We start from the raw sequence: 16338 nt of genomic DNA, 5'->3' as shown, positions 1-16338 counted from the left end.
GATATGACTTGTATAACTCTTTAAATAAAATAAAAAATATCATAATCAGTAAGAATTTAATGACTAAAACATGGTGGGATAACAAAATTCATTATTAACAGACTTCGAAAAAAAGTAGGTTATGTATAAAAATATCCTTTAATATTTAATCTAATAGCGTACGCATGCAAGTAAGTACGGATATTACTTACCTATATAAAATTACATTCTTATCTATATTAGTCGAACAAATAAGGCTTGCATTGCGTGTTGTCATAAAAAATATTATCAACTCAATTTCTCTACTCTTGCAATTGCAAAACTATATCTATACTCTTAAGTAGTAAAAATGTGATTACTTTACAGTTTATTTCTCAAATTTCTTAGCCGAAAATATTATGAATAATACACACTAATTAAATAAAGTACCTACCTAAATGTCAATTCGGTATACCTAAACAAAATAATAGCAAACAAAAATATTGTAAAAAAATTAAATAAACCAAAACTAGAGCGACACGTCATCCGTATATAATAATTCTTAATTTATGTTTATTAATTAATTAATGTTTATTGACTAAGTTAATGTTAAATTCTAATTTATTTCAGTTTCTCCCGACCAGTGCCTCGCGCGGGCTTGGTCTTGCATAGGCGGCGCTGGCGGCGGCGGAGGGTCATACGAGGGGTCATAAGGTATTCCGATGTCTTCCACCACTCTCACGGGGTCTGTTGGTTCAGGCTCCGGTTCGGGACTATCTTCGGGGATATCCTTCTTGTACGGAAGACTGTCGTCGTCCGAATTTATTCGGACTGACTCGTCTGGATCGATCCGCCTGTAATGTGATCAGGGTTTTAATTTATTAAAGAGTTAATTGCTAAAAATGGTATCTAGCTGTCTCGGTCGGGTTGTAATTAGGATTACAAATCGTATACCGAAAAAAAAATTACGTTAAAAGATATGTAATCCGTTAACATACCTCTATATAGTCGCATAAAACTGAAAATCCTATTTTGTGTTTCTATCCCAATCTTGGTGTATGTTGTATGTATGGTTTGCATAAACTTTTTTAATACAGGTAACTTACAATTGGTTATATGAAAATTACTCACTTGACAGTCATCAAGTCATCATACTCTTTCTCTTCAGCCTTCCTTCTCTTGAGGATCCTCCAGCCGACACAGATGAGGAACACAATGATCGGGACCATCACAGCGCTGATGATGCCCCAGGTAGCGCCTAGGGTTCGCGAAGAGTATTCTTGCTTACCTGAAGATAAATATAGTGGGCAGCGGGTAAGAATTGTTCAGAATTTTGCAAATATACAATTATGCAGGGTCTATTTTGTGGCTTTTTATTGTCTTGAGCGAACATACCTAATTAATATTATTACGATAAAATAAATAAATAAAAATAACAAATGTGTCCTATATTCATTAAAATACTTATTAAGTGCTCTTCTATTTTGCGTAATTTTCTATTTGAACACTCGCAATTTTAACCCGTATACATTGACCCAAATATACTATCAGTAATCTATGAACAAATAAAAAAATTACTCACCTGTTTGAACGGTCTACATCTAATGTGTGCACAAGATAAGAAAGCAAGCAATAACCGGGGGAGATAAAGAGATAAAAAAAAACGCATCACATGGCAGAGAAAATTTCTATTCCACCTGATCGTGGGCCAGTATTCCTTGCTTTCTTATCAATATTAGCGAAAAATACATAACGTAGTTATTCTACCGATAGGAACAGAAATTTCCTCTCCCTGCGATATTCGATTCCTTAATAGAAGTTGTTTTATTAAATTTTATAACATTACACAACATAAATAAACTACAAACAACATTCAACATCAACGGGAAATATAAAACATTTAAATATATTAATTTCGTGCAACATCTAAGTGTCTACATTTTGTGCATTGAATTATTAAGTAAAATAAAGATTTTCTTCTTTTGGCCCTGTACTCCATATTTGTCATTTTAAGGGCAGTGTTTCTAGTCAAATCTAAGTCTAGTCTAATCCAGTCTGTCGTAATTATTAGTTATAAGTTCTAGAATCAGAGATTACTAGACATCGAGTTCCATAGTCATAGACTAATTAGTCGAAACGAAAATGATGTCATCGAAAAAAAAATCTCAATACCTAAAAATGTACTTATCTCAAAACGTCCTCCAAAATCTGACGGTTATCAATATTTGTACTTATAATACTTTCAATATTTTAAAAATTATCTAATCTCAAATCTTTTTGGTGGTTTAGTAAATCAACAAATGGAACTACTTTTACACCATAGTTGATTTGCTACTGAATGTTGGTACTTCAGTAACCGGTGGGTCGATTAGCGTCTCTACTGATTTACCTCGCTGTGGAGGCAAAGTGAACGTCTTTATTTCATGAGCAGGGGCGCTCTTTGGAGGGTCAGGCAGGCCTGGGTTATTGTAGGTACTCCTCGGACTAATATCAGACGTTGGACTAAGTGGAGGCGAGTAAATCTCAGAATATGTGGGAGAGTGAGCAGAGGGCACAGGACTATACTGTCCCCCGTATTTAGGAGAATAAGGATCCTCTGATTCTTTGGTTGAATAACCAGAATCACTTGGCAGTGCTCTACGGCCTGTTTGACGAGGTTTACTTATGTATTCGATATCCTTTGCGGGTCGGGTCAAAGTGGAACCTTGGTTGGATTCAGTATCAGACGGTGTAGTCAGAGATAACAAGTCTTCTTCCGATAAGTCAAAAGGTTTTTCGGGAAACTCTGAGTTAGGTGCGTTCCTTATTGGTTCGTGAGTTCTGTAAGTTTTGTCGTAAGCTCGTCGCTTTTTGCCTAGGGAAGATTTTCCAGAATCACTTTTGTTGGAATCTGTGTAACCTAATCCTGAACTGTCTCCATCCTGAGGGTCCACAGGTGGAGGCGGAGCGGATCTAGTTAAACCTGATTGCGTCATAGGAGTGGCTTCCGTTGGAGGAGTGTCGGGTATTTTTGGTTTGATGTCAGAATTACTACGTAAAGTGGACGAGTTCATAGGATCTGTTATATTTCCCATTGAAGCTGTTCTAAGATTAAGTCTAGATGCTGATTTAGATCGCGGTATGTCGCTTATGTGGAATCCTTCTTTGCCTTCGGATCTCGGCTTGTACCAGCACCAGAACCAAAGCAGGCAGATCAATAGGCCTAATGGTAGAATAACTGCGATTATGACGCCCCAAGTTAGGAACAGTGCACGTTGCGAGTATTCTTGATTACCTGGGTGTTGAAAGTTATATTTTAGATTGCAATCGAAAAATCTATGTTGGTACGATATACTATCAATAAGGAAAATTGTGTAACAATAATCGCGGTGAAAACGTTAACATTACAACAAAAAAATACGCTCGATATATCATATTTGTTATTCAAACTGTATGTAAAATCAGTTCATGTTAAAAATGTTGGTTTCAGCTCAGACACTTAAGTTTATTAATTATTGGAGAGAAATATCCAGCTTGGCGCTACACTCTACGCTCTAAATGCAGTAGAATAATTTGATGTACTTACGTAAGCACTCCGTGTAACCATAGTCGGGCAGGTTCCATCTACCGTTGTCCTCACATGTCCTTCTTTTGTCGCCGATCAAGATGAAGTCTTGATTACATTCGAAGTTAACCTGGAAATAATGGAAGGAAATATACACAATTCCTCTTTAAATACTAATTAAATAAAGACGCATTTGTGCCTATCGCAAAGAGGAAACATAAATGGTAAATATACCTATAGACGTTGTACCATATTTTGCGATGTAAAATAATTATTTGTTAAGTAAATACTTATTTTAAAGGTTTTCATAAAAACGTAATATATATATTTATTTTTGACAAGAGGCCGCCCGCGACTTCGTCCGCATGGAAATCCTATCAATCCCGCGGGAACTCCGGGATAAAAAGTACCCTATTATGTTATTCTGGGTCTTCAGCTACCTATATATCAAATTTTATCGTAATCGGTTCAGTAGTTTTTGCGTGAAAGAGTAACAAACATCCATACATACAAACTTTCGCATTTATAATATTAGTAGGATGAAGTTTCACCAAAGTTGAGCAATCAATCGTAGGTATCTTTGATTTATAAATGGATAACTTGATACCCTTGCAAAGATTTTAGAAATTCATGAAGAAACCAAACTAATAGAGTTTTTTAATCACAACCAATCTTTTTTCTTTTGAAGTTTGTGATGTAGATTACATAAGCCGGTAATAACTAGGTATGACAAATAGGTAATTTTCATAGTAAAGTATTATTTGGAGCATAAGTACTGTCACTACTTAACCATAGATTAAGTAAACAGTTGACTGATAATAAGATAAAATGACAGAGATTGCAGTATTAACTTACCCTAGTACCAGGTGTGAAGAAGAAATTACTCTTTCGACCAAATCTTGGAGTTTCTAGGACGCCACAGCTGATTACTCGACGTGCGTTTTGTTCTTTGATGTTAGTCTACGAAGAGCAAATGATATAAACCGAATTAATAAAACTGACGTTATAAATAATTTATCTTTAAATCGTCAACGGGGAGTAAGAAAGACGTACTGAATTTAGATCAATACGACTACACACAGATTTAATATTGACCTTCACATTAATTCTGGATGTGACGCCATGTAATAAATAATAATTGTTAAACAATCACATATATTTATCAATAGTAGGAACATGTAGTGTACCTACAATAAGTATTGCAAAGAAAATTTAGTCATTTATAAGACCTACTTGTTCTTTTATTTCTATATATTGTTGTTAGGTTTTAGATCACATAAAAATATATTTATAAGTTGAGACACGATATAAAAATGACAGTTGGTGACCGACTGCGTATAAACCTGTAAGCAGGACCCATGGACCTTGGATGATGCATTATAATTAAAAGAACAATGGACAAGCGACAGCTCGCATCCGAGATGCACACGCCATCTTAGTCATTAAGGTAAAAAAATGGTTAAGTGTAAGTCTAAAGAAATAGCACATTTACTTTAGTATAAAAAAAACTATTTTTCTTTCTTAGTCTCTAACTGAATAAAACATGAGTAGGGTATATATTTATTGGAACGGTAAGTATTCTGTGTTTGCCCCACAAGGGCCCGGGTCCAGATGAAATTAATCTTATCAAAGAAGAACTTAACTTTTAATTTGAATAATCGGTAATCATCGATAAATTAAAACAAGCACAATTCATGTGACTTATGTTTATACTCGTACATATACTAAGTGTTTATTTGCACCACGTTAAAAATCATATTTTTTATGTTCAACGTAGAGTTGTTGACATCAGTCAAAGGCCGTGAGAAAATATGAGTAACGGGTTATACGTAATTATGACAACTCAAGACCATGAGTCATATAAACACGACATATTACAGACTTACCTACTAATGCCCTAATTAATCTGCTTGATTTATAAATCATCAGTGGTTCAAGATTAATCAAATTAATCAGTGTTTTGTATCTCACCATAAGATATACTATTTTTATCCAACAGTTTTTATTCCTAAGTCAGCGGTTCATCGTATTTTGTTATCAAAGAGTCATCAGATTGAGGTACCGCCTTACTTTCATTGACGTTGATAACACTATGAACATCAGACGGCCTATCACCAGGATAACGACCAGGATGCATAAATTTATCTTAATTCTCAGAAAATTTTACAGCTGATCCCAGACACCAAAGCTTGTGGGTGTAAATGGCAACACGCAAGATATTAAAATAAAATTTTATTACTTACAATCGAAGACAAATAATTCTTCGTGAACTCTGCCATATCCCGGTTGAGGGTCATTCCGTAATCGTATCGGCATTGATATGAGTCCTGGCACAGCTCTAAAGCTCGATTCACATCGTGAGTTCTGTTGACAGGCAAGAAGTCGGCTGGTTCTCGTATATAATTCGGGATAAACTGGTTGTCGTTGTAGTAGGCGGCTGATCGTCCGTACTCTCTTGTGAACAGCGCCACACCTATATCTTTCTGCTCTCGGTCTGATAGTTGCCCTGTTTTAAATAATTAATCATAAATTTTTTATTAATAAGTAAGAGGCAAGTGAAGCGACCTTTGAAAAAAAAAAACAAAAGTCGTAATAAAACAATAGAGAAACTACACAGACTTAGTTGTTCTGTCTATCGTCATACAGACGTATTTTGTGTCGATAAAGTAGTCACTTTATAACTGTACACATTACATAAGGGGTGAACAACATAGAAAGCTGTGGTGATGTAGCAATTAAAGTCTTTCAACTTAGCCACTATAAATAAACAAGCTCATTTAGAATCAGCTGAGTCGGCCAATATTATGTAAACAATATTATTTTTAAGCTCTGGTTTTGAATAATAGTTGAGGATACACCGTTTTTGAAATAAAAAATACTTAAATAGCTATTAATACTTACAATACTGAGCAAAGTCTCGATGAGCTGATTGGAAGTTATTTAGGTCGACCGCCACCCTGGTGCCGTCTGGTCTAGTGAAGTCATCGTTCATATCCAACGACCAATTACCAAACAGTCCTCTCGTTTGATTCTGTAGAAGAAGTATTTATTGCTAAAATTACCGTGTGTGTAAATGATGATATATTTTTAGCTCTTTAAAAAAGTGATTCAATGAACTAGTTTAAAAAAAACCTGAGCTTTGGTTTTTGTAAAATGAGATAGCTTAAATTGGAAAGATTCTTGTGAACAGAAAAGTTCACAGAGATCCCTCCCTAAGCTTTGGTATTCTGCTGTACTTATATAGAAGGAAATAATAAAATTCCTTTTAATAAAAAAATTACAAACAGTATAAAAGAACAATTCAGGTGAAAAAAGCAGTGTGCAAAAAGCCTTATCCCAAACTTACCATATAAGTCCAGGGTAGGTAGACCCTGGCAGACATGAAGCCCTTGTTCTCCACGACCTCCACACCGGCTCCAGAGGAGAACATGATCACTATCTCCGACTGGTTCAGCACGTAAAGGGGCTGGTAGACCGTCACACCTGAATGAACGACCATAGAAATTAATATCTTACAGGATGGGGTGCAATATTATATCAATCATAGAAATCCGATTACTATGTCATCATTAGTTACAATAATTTTAAGAAATATTATTTTGTTTCTTGTAAACAGAAAAAATCTACCATAAAATATAAATAAGCTTAATAGTTGACGAGTTGCGTTTGAGGAAAACAGTCATGAACAATAGAACCTTTAGGGATAATGTCATACATATAAGTGATAGAATCATTATTAGTGTTACAGCCAACACTGAAATGTATATTATATCGATATATATTTAACACTTGACTGTTCATTTACCTGGGAAGTATTGTACTCGGAGTGCGGACCGATCGAAGTAAATTCTCTTATTATCAGCAAACACATCCAGTCTGTATCGCCACTGCGCATGCTGAGGTCGGAGGCGAACCTGTATAAAAAGCATTATTAGCGAGTTAACCTTAATTTTTAACACAAGTAAGTTTTATGTACCATCAGGTAATTGGAGTGATGATTGAATGGTGAATTTAACAGAGAAATATGTCTACTACTCCATATAAACTTACACCATAAGGTGGTCACAACTACACATCCAGTTGTTTTCATTTATTACTTCTTGATGTCTGCCATCTTTTTCCAATTTTCACGTAGGATCGGCACAGTTCTTCTTCTAATTTGTTCTGTTATTTACCACCGCACTAGACACACCTTTTCTAGTGCATTCTCTTGCCGTGCCTTTTTATCACATCTAAATTTAGATTCGAAAGTAAGTAGGATAAATCTTTAAATTTTAAAGAGATTAAATATGATTATTTTAATTACCTCTATAGGAACTGAGTTGTTGGAAGCAGCTACCACGGACGTGATGTGTGTTGCATTCACTGGGCCATAGATGTTTCTGGGGACCTGTTCGAATCGACCCTGGACGTCCAGCTTCAGTTGAGGATGGTCTACTCTGACCAGTACGTATTCACCTGAAAAGTTCCTATTGTTAAGCAGTTGCCCCAACAAATCATTTTGTAATCGTGGATTTGGAATACTAATTATTTCTTTGTCTGAATTTTAATGATCACATGCATGCAATTAAATAACATTTTACTATCATATAGTTTCATTCAAGTTACGTACGCCTTACAAATAAAAATTACCTAACCTAAACTAACCTAACTAATGGAAAGTAATAATGCCAAAAAAAACTTAGTACCTGCCTTAGATAACGCATTTTGCAAGCTTCTCGACAAACATTTCTCATACAATTACGATTAAAATGAACCTCTACCTTTTCCATTGAAAGTGTATTGCAAGTCATCGAAGGTGACGATGTGGGGGTCCCCGAATATACCGGCCACTCCAGGAGACTGGTACGCGACACAATCCTGCGACGGACGACGCTCGAATCTGAAACGACGACATCAATTATAAATACATATGTTACAGAAGATGGTGTACATAGATATAAAATAATTGTATTTGTTGATGAACGTTTCGAACTAGTGCAAGCAAACACCTTCGTGCTCTGCAAAATTTAAGTTTTTACTTAAGTACTTTTTATAAATATACTTACGTCTTAACCAATAGCAATCCAAACCGTTATAGGTTTACTACCTATATAGGTTTACTATCTATTGATCACGTATGGTTTTACTAACCATACGTAATCAATAGAAAATATCATGAATTTAGGATATAAAATACCTACTTCTCCTATACTAAAGATGGTGTAAATGTTTTTCAAAATATGGAAAGACGTTATAATGGAGACCTACCTGAAGGTTTCACAACCAACAGCCTGTTCTTCTTGCCATGAGCAGCACTGGTAGAAGGGAATCATGTCGTGGAACCAATGAGACAACGATGGCACCTGTTAAGTAAAAATTGAAATTATTATTTTTTTACCTTAGAGATTTTAAGGAAATTAATATATTGTAACCTGGGGTAAGGGTATAAAGGACAAATAAAGTTCTAAGTAGAAATAAAATCTACAGACATAAATATTCCCCTTATCTCAGAAGAAAACCATCATGAGAAAAAAAAATAAAGACACACTGGTTGAAAATAAATTAAAAATTTATAAAGCACTCACTTTGTTAGCTTCGTTGTAGGGAGTGAAACCAAAATCGTGGGATCTGTGTGGCCTGGAGCCCCACATTTGATCATAGGACATCATGAGGAAGCCGTTCTTGTCATAGCAGCATTGCTGTCCAGAACCTTCCGCACTGCAAATTGAACGTTATTGTAAATCTATCAAACATTGGCATGGCAAAAACAACAAAATCACAAGGTTCAAGTATCATGTAAATATTTCAGACTTTTATGTATGTATGTTACCTTGGTCCACTGCTGCGTACACAATGCACACTTCCCCAATGATATCTGCACGTGGGATTTGTGTCTTTATCGCAAGCAGGATCAGGCAGGAATCGTCCTTTATCCAAGAGCGCGTGCTCAAGAGTACAAGGGCATATCGGGATCTGCGAAGCGAAATTCTTCAAGAACCGATCGGTTCTTAGCCAATTGTTGCACATAGTCTGTGGCCAGCGGTTGCCATGAAGCCGCTCCCATTGAGGAGCGAAGTACCATCCCAGGGGAATTGGACGACTCCAAAGCACTCTGTGAAAGGAAGATGACAATCAGATGTGATTTTCAGGGACTTCATTGTTAAAGTTAAGATCATCAGATAAAGTTTGCTTACGGTGATATTGATACGCCCATGTACTCCTCAGGCGTGGTGAGATTGATTTGCAGAAAACCAAACTGCATATCATTATGCATAATGTTTTCCCTATTTCTGAAGTTTTGTGGATTAATCACATATTCCCCAGTATTTGCTACTGCAGCCTCTATCATATCAATGTACTCCAGTTGTGGTCTGATCGTTACTTCTTTGTAACCCCATAAGCTGATTCTTAGTTGGGCGTTTTGGTTGGTCGTCAAGTTAGCATGGTTCCATGTTATTTTGATCTCAGGTGGGTAAGGCTGATGAATTGCGTTGTCAGGGAAGAAGATTCTTTCAGTAGCTGTGCCAGGTGTTTCTGCAATTTTCAGTTAAGTGTTAGTAAAAAAATATGACATTCTTCTACAGGCCGGTGGATAAAATCATCTAGTTCAATGAAATAACTAAGTAAGAGTGACGCAGCAACCTAAGATAACTTGGCCTTCAATAATATGTTTTCTCGGCAGTCATAGGTTAAATTATTTCGATAAATTGGAATTATCATAATTTAGCCAGTCTTAATGGCAACTTATTTATTACACCTATCAAACTTACCGACAAAGAATTTCCCCTTCCACTTGAAGGGTTCATTATTAATGGCCACCTCAAATCTTGCATATCCATTGTGGTAGAACCGGGGCTGGACACAAATGGCTCTGTTCACATCAACCACAGCTCCAATGACTGATTCAGTATCAAAACGACAGGTGATTCTGTCGTTAAGATTAAAGCATGGACCAGTGATGTTAACGATAGTTCCTCCTAACATGTTACCACTCTCAGGAGCGAACATTAGAGGAAGGTTTGCACCATCTGAAAATCGCATTCATGCAATATATTTCGCGAAATAAAAAACAGTTTCGATTAAAAATTTTAGCGATTGGGGTTTTTGTTAGTTAGGACATTACTTTAGCTTTCAGGTAACAGGAGCCGCATATTTATTTATTTATCATAACGTTTGCTTTCCTATTCGAAATTTAGAGCTTAAAGACAAAGTATTTAAGAGATCATGAATAGCTAGTAAAGTCTTACCAATATCTTTATTACAGGTGCCCATCAGTATCTTTTCGTCTATCCTGAAGATATGACGACCAGGAAAGCCGTTGGCCCAACCCCTTCCAGTCAGGTCTCGCAGCACCGATGCTTGAGAGTATGGCTTGTATTCGTAACTTTGAGTGCCATTACCAGCATTGAAACCAATCTGAAATTGTGATTTTTGATAAGTTTTTGTGTAACTCAAACTTGTAACTATTATCTGACCTTTTTTTTAAATAATTGACGAATTTCTAATTCTAATTGAGTAATAATTTACGAATTTCTAAATCAAAATTTTTGAGGTATTCTTAGAGATCTAAACCCGAGACTAAAATCTGAGGAAAGAATTGGAAATTACTTTTGACATTCACTGATTATAAGCATTGACACTACCTAGCTTAAGTTTCCTTTTATAATTTAAGTCTAATTTAGCAGAAACTTACGTAAGCAGGAACACCTCCTTCTCCAGTGGTGGTGTCTCCTCCAGCTTCGGTGTGTGAACTCCAGTTGATCTCCAAGTAGTTGAATATCGCGTATGTGAACACTTCGTCTGTAGCCAGTACCATTTGGAAGGTGTTGGTCTAAAAAATCAATGAAATGTCACTAAAATAACTAAAATCAAATTGCTGGCTGAACTTTTCTTTGTTATTGGAAAGAAAGGCTTGTAAATATGAAATCAGTAAAAAATATTCACTGAGAATTATATGAGTGTGTTTTAAAGAGAGAATATATCACTAAAGACATGTTTAACAGTTGTCGGATCTATTTATCTAGACAAAATAATTTGCTTTTAATGATATATATAGATAAAAAAATAAAAGGACTAAGGTAACAAAAAGTATTTGTTATTTTTTCTTACCACATAGAGCGAGTTATCGATACCACCAGCAAACGACATATTCTTCCAAGTGATGGTGACTGCGTGCTTCGGGAAAAATGTTTCAGAGCCGATGACGCCTTGTCTGATATCCCAAGTCAATCGCTCCCGCATCTCTACTCCAAGTTGATCAGTTCTGGTCTGAAACGTGGAATTAAATTACTTCAATCCTATGAGAACCGTCAGGAAATGCAGGCTTTACAATGTCTTTTTTTTATGATCATGTCGATCGCAAGTCCATTCCCACTGCCCTTACAAAATCGATTAATTCAAGTGGTATTGATCGATTAATTTTTTTACCTGCAAATCTCTGTCCATTCTGAAGTAAACACCAGGACGCCTCTGGTCGGGGTCCTCAGGTCTCATGCTGCCAATGCGGCACTTGCTGAAGAAGATGCCAATGAATGAAGGATCGTTCATATTGGGCCAGTCCCGGACAGGGAAAGAAAGCGGGTACGTGTAGTGATCGGGAGGGTCGCTGAAGTAGATGTAACCATTCATGGAGACCTGAAAAAAGATTTTTCTATTAACATTTGTACTGTCGTCATTCTTGATTATACTTCAGAAAAAGACAATTTTATCATACATTTACTAAGAGTAGCAAAGCATGCTTTTGATCTTTTCCTTACACATAGATGGACAATGAATTTACTTCGAGATAATTACTCGCCCTTAAATATAAATCTTAAAGTCCTACATAAAACAGTCTTCAAACTCAAAAGTAAATTAAGCTTTGCTATTTGGATATCTGCATGAACTACTTGATGAATTCCGCTTGATATTTATTACTTACCCGAGTGTAATTGAATCTGAACCCAAAGAAAGGCAGCTGGAAGTTGAAGTTCTTATGAATTTGTGGTGTGGAAGTATGGATGTCTCTCTGATAGTCTCCCAGGTTGTCGGTGCCGCCTTGGTCGTAGAACCAGTACAAGAAGTTGGACCTGATCTGGGTGAGCCTAGCACTCGTGATGACATAGGGCTGTCCATTGTTCTGATAGGTAGTGGCGGGAAGGACTCTGCCGTCGATGTGTGCTGTAATACATTAAACTTTTAAAAAGGTGCTTATATTTTACAGCGAAAAGAAATTCTAAGTACTAAGATGCAATTCATTCAACTGAATAAAAACTCAAAAATTAGGAGCTATTTTTAATCCAACGGTTCAGAATGAATGCCATCTGGATATTTTATAATGAAAGATTGTGTTAAAGCAATAGTGGAAAGTGTGGCGTGTCGTGTGTTAACAGTATATTTTTAAATGAAGTTAATAATTGGCTTAACTGTTTTAGAAGGATTTTGATATGTTTTCTAATTTAATTTCTTAAACCTTCCATGCTGACCCATTTACCGGTTCAAATTTTTTACTATTGCGATAACTAAATTTAATTTGAAGAAAAACAAAAAGACATAAAACTGAAGCTAAAACCGTTTATATCGACGTGATCGATGATAAAACAAACAAGATGATAAGATATCGGTAGCATATCGGACAGCCGGCATAATTCCTAGTAGAGGTGATGTCAGGCACAAACACCTCGCAAAGCCTCTTTGTTTCATTTGATTGATAGTTATAAGGTTATCCCAAAGTTGTAGGAAAATTCAGTTGGTAAGGATACAAGGAAAACTAATTAAATGACAATAGAAGAAGATAGAGAACGTTGATAGAGTTGGGGGAATGATTACTGAAAAGAGTTAAGTTCTGGATCTTTGAATGTTGTTCGGTTACATTGTAGTATTTTCTGAATTAGGAGACAGATAAAAATTAATGATGATTACTAATAATCGGATATTTTGGATCGATGAATGTGTTCATAGACGTCTTCATATGCAATTTTCATTAATTCCTATCTAAAACCATACATAAGAAATATTTTATGTAATCACGGTTAAAGAATAATAATCTTCTTTATCCTGGCGTTGGTCCTGGTTACATTCTTCTTCCAATAGAGGAGCCCAGGCACGCCTATGACGATGTCCTGGACTGAATGAGTCAGGATTATACACAATGCTACTACCATCTCGTCTGTCCTCCGCAATCTTTGCAGGGTCGGGACCTGATTTGGATCCAGTACCAGTAGTGTAATTGCCTGAATGGAATGGAGGTTTCCTCACGATCTTTCTCTTAATTTAGTAGCTTTGTTATTTAGTTAAAGTGTAGTGTTATATGACATTAATTTGCCTAAGAACATTAACATGCTTGTGTTGTGTTCATAAAAACTCAACAAACTTTATTTTACTGAATGGCAGATAGTAAATATTTGCCTGTTACCACTAAGGTTCGTACTACGTTGCCTACATGTTTATCATTCACTTGTTTAGTTTAGATAATGTTATGATTAACACCAGATTCCTTGAACAGGTACTTAATACCTTCATTGCTATGATTAATAATAAGTAGAATTTAATATTTTGTTGCTGTTAAGAATAGTTTTATTTTCATTATCTGAAAAATTTTATAAAGTTGTTTAACCTACACTCAAAGATATTAAATTTCGCGGTATGTAATAATAATGATGTCACAAACTTTTTTTTTACATTTGTTGACATAATTAGGTAAAACATAAAATCTTTTTGCGCTGTATAAAAGAAATAATACAGATCAGAACCTAAAACAAAAACCTTCACCTGAATTAAAGTTACCTAAGTACATACCATAAAATTATTCGTTACACTTCGAAGCAATTTTGGTATGGTTATCATATGATAAGAGCTAGGTACTTAGCCCTTATCTGCGGTTAATTGGTGCAGTATATGAATAACCTGCTAAATTTAAAAGTTATGTTGATGAAATTAAAAATTCAACAGGCAAGTAACTCAGGTCAAATATGAATGTTTTATCAATTCTTCTTCACAGAACTCTATTAATTTTGTTCATCATAAATAACACATTTAACTGGAGAGTGACCAAAATTATCCATGGGCACATAGTGAGGACCACTCCTACATAATTCGTACTTAAAAATTTTGCCAAAGCCGTATTATTTTTCTTTTCCTTCGGTCTTTTTTTTAATGAAAATTAGGTATTTGCATATTACCAGTCAGTCAACAGTAATCAGTTTTGTTCAACAGACTTCTACAAGGGGGATAAAATTATGAGTTACCCTAGACGAAAAACTAATTATATAAATATATAGATATAAATATTTAGACAAATTGGAGAACAAGAGTCGTCTTCATCATTAACATAAAATATTATATTCATGTATGTAACAGTCTTCTCCTCGTAAGCCATTGTAATTAGTCGGTTTATTGGCGCTTAGGCGTGGCCCTTATCATTGATTACTAAATTGTGATACGGTGTCAACTTTATGTACAAAAATGTAACCCAAATTTTGTGCGGATCAAGGTGTCACAATTTTGGGTGATGATTGCGTTGAGGCTGGTCGGGCAATGGTTTGAGTTTATAAAAAAAAATTTGCAAATGTTATTCTAAGAAAAAAAGAAAATGCTGCTTAACACAAAAAGATTTTTGGATTTCAAGTTTTCAAGGAGATCCTAACGATGCCCAGTTTTTTGTACCTATTTTCAATCTAGATAATACGTTTAATTATATTTACTCTTCTTAGTAATTCACACAATGAGTCATCCCTGTATGACTCAGACCCCGGTGGTTTCAAGTCAACTATTTCATGAAGGTGTGTGTATAATGATGCAATTTTATCGCAGAAATATGTCAACATATTCTAATATTTACTTTTGCAGGGGATTGAACTTTTGTGATCGACAGGTTTGTATGTAGAGCACTGAACTTCGTCTCATTTCTTTAATCCAATTCTTGATAAGTATGATGTCTACTGTCTAAGTCTCTTTTGACTTTTTTAATGAGGATAATTATTTTTTATTGAAAACGAAAATATCATAATTACTCACCATATTCATTGTTGGTAGTAGCTGTAGACGTCGGGTCCAACAAAAGCTGTCTTTCACTTTCCCCTATATTAGCATCAATGGAACCCGCAATAGGTTCCAAAGCTGATCCAGCTATTGTATCCTCCAGTAACTGGTATTTCCCACTCCTCACTTCTAGAACTGGGAGATCAGGTAATACATCCTTTATTTGGACGGTAGGTTCCGTTGGTTCAGATAATATCGCATCTTCTACTAGTGGATCCGAAATAACTTCAGCTTCATCATCTATTTTATTATCTACTTCACTCACAGTTTTTATGTCTTCTGTTTCGACCACATCTTGTCCTTTAACACTAACACTTAAAGCTAAAAGAACCACTAAAACTAACTTAACTTTGAACCCCATTCTACCTCCTCCTGGTCACATATTCTCTTATCTTTTTTTTGCGAACAACAGGTGCTATAGTGGTGTAGGCACAGACTGAAGTGTCAGTACATTGTGTACTAGTTCATATGGCGTTATCTGGTGAATATCTGATAAGATAGCAAAAAGGTACATAGGTGCGCCAAATTCTTTGTCCTAATCCACGTAGCCCTATTTACGTAGGTTATTATTTCAACGTTTTACTTATGTTTTTGGCTAGATATTATTATTACTTCTTACACATTTAAATGCAGCTTAAGCGAGTTTAGCTCCCAATGAGTAAGTATTGAATAAAGTATAAAATTTCGGTCACCTGGCAACATACAGTTAAAACCATCGACTTTCATCTAATTGGTAACCTTGACTTTTCGCCTGTTTTCTTAACTTTTCAAGTCAGGAAAGTCTCGCCCATTTTAAATAAGTAGTAATAACGACTTTATCCTGATCGAGGCATGAG

General features: G+C 35.5%; 2 protein-coding genes across 4 annotated transcripts in view; one reads left to right on the top strand and one right to left on the bottom strand.

Annotated features, from left to right (window-relative positions):
* Positions 1-16338, top strand: part of LOC132903040 (tRNA-cytidine(32) 2-sulfurtransferase-like) — a 198856-nt gene that overhangs the window by 159063 nt on the left and 23455 nt on the right. The window lies entirely within an intron of this gene.
* Positions 38-15964, bottom strand: LOC106135583 (protein mesh). Of its 3 annotated transcripts, XM_013335933.2 has the most exons (22): positions 15479-15964; positions 12405-12643; positions 11912-12118; positions 11594-11752; positions 11178-11315; positions 10732-10900; positions 10255-10512; positions 9679-10018; positions 9315-9596; positions 9070-9202; positions 8753-8847; positions 8266-8384; positions 7809-7960; positions 7308-7416; positions 6849-6985; positions 6404-6533; positions 5746-6008; positions 4358-4462; positions 3524-3632; positions 2348-3232; positions 1090-1246; positions 38-812 (listed from the first exon to the last, which is right to left on the bottom strand). In XM_013335933.2, exons 1-22 carry the CDS (start codon positions 15861-15863, stop codon positions 575-577), a joined length of 4809 nt encoding a protein of 1602 aa, XP_013191387.2. In that variant the 5' UTR covers positions 15864-15964; the 3' UTR covers positions 38-574. The 3 variants fall into 3 exon arrangements, with proteins under 3 accessions (XP_013191387.2, XP_013191386.2, XP_060806291.1); XM_013335932.2 differs by lacking the exon at positions 2348-3232; XM_060950308.1 differs by lacking the exons at positions 38-812; positions 1090-1246 and having other exon boundaries at positions 1764-3232.

The sequence above is a fragment of the Amyelois transitella genome, chromosome 21 (assembly GCF_032362555.1).
Source record: "Amyelois transitella isolate CPQ chromosome 21, ilAmyTran1.1, whole genome shotgun sequence".
Taxonomy (NCBI): Eukaryota; Metazoa; Arthropoda; class Insecta; order Lepidoptera; family Pyralidae; genus Amyelois; species Amyelois transitella.
Note: the sequence above shows the minus strand (reverse complement) of the source record. Positions and strands in the feature narration are given on the sequence as shown.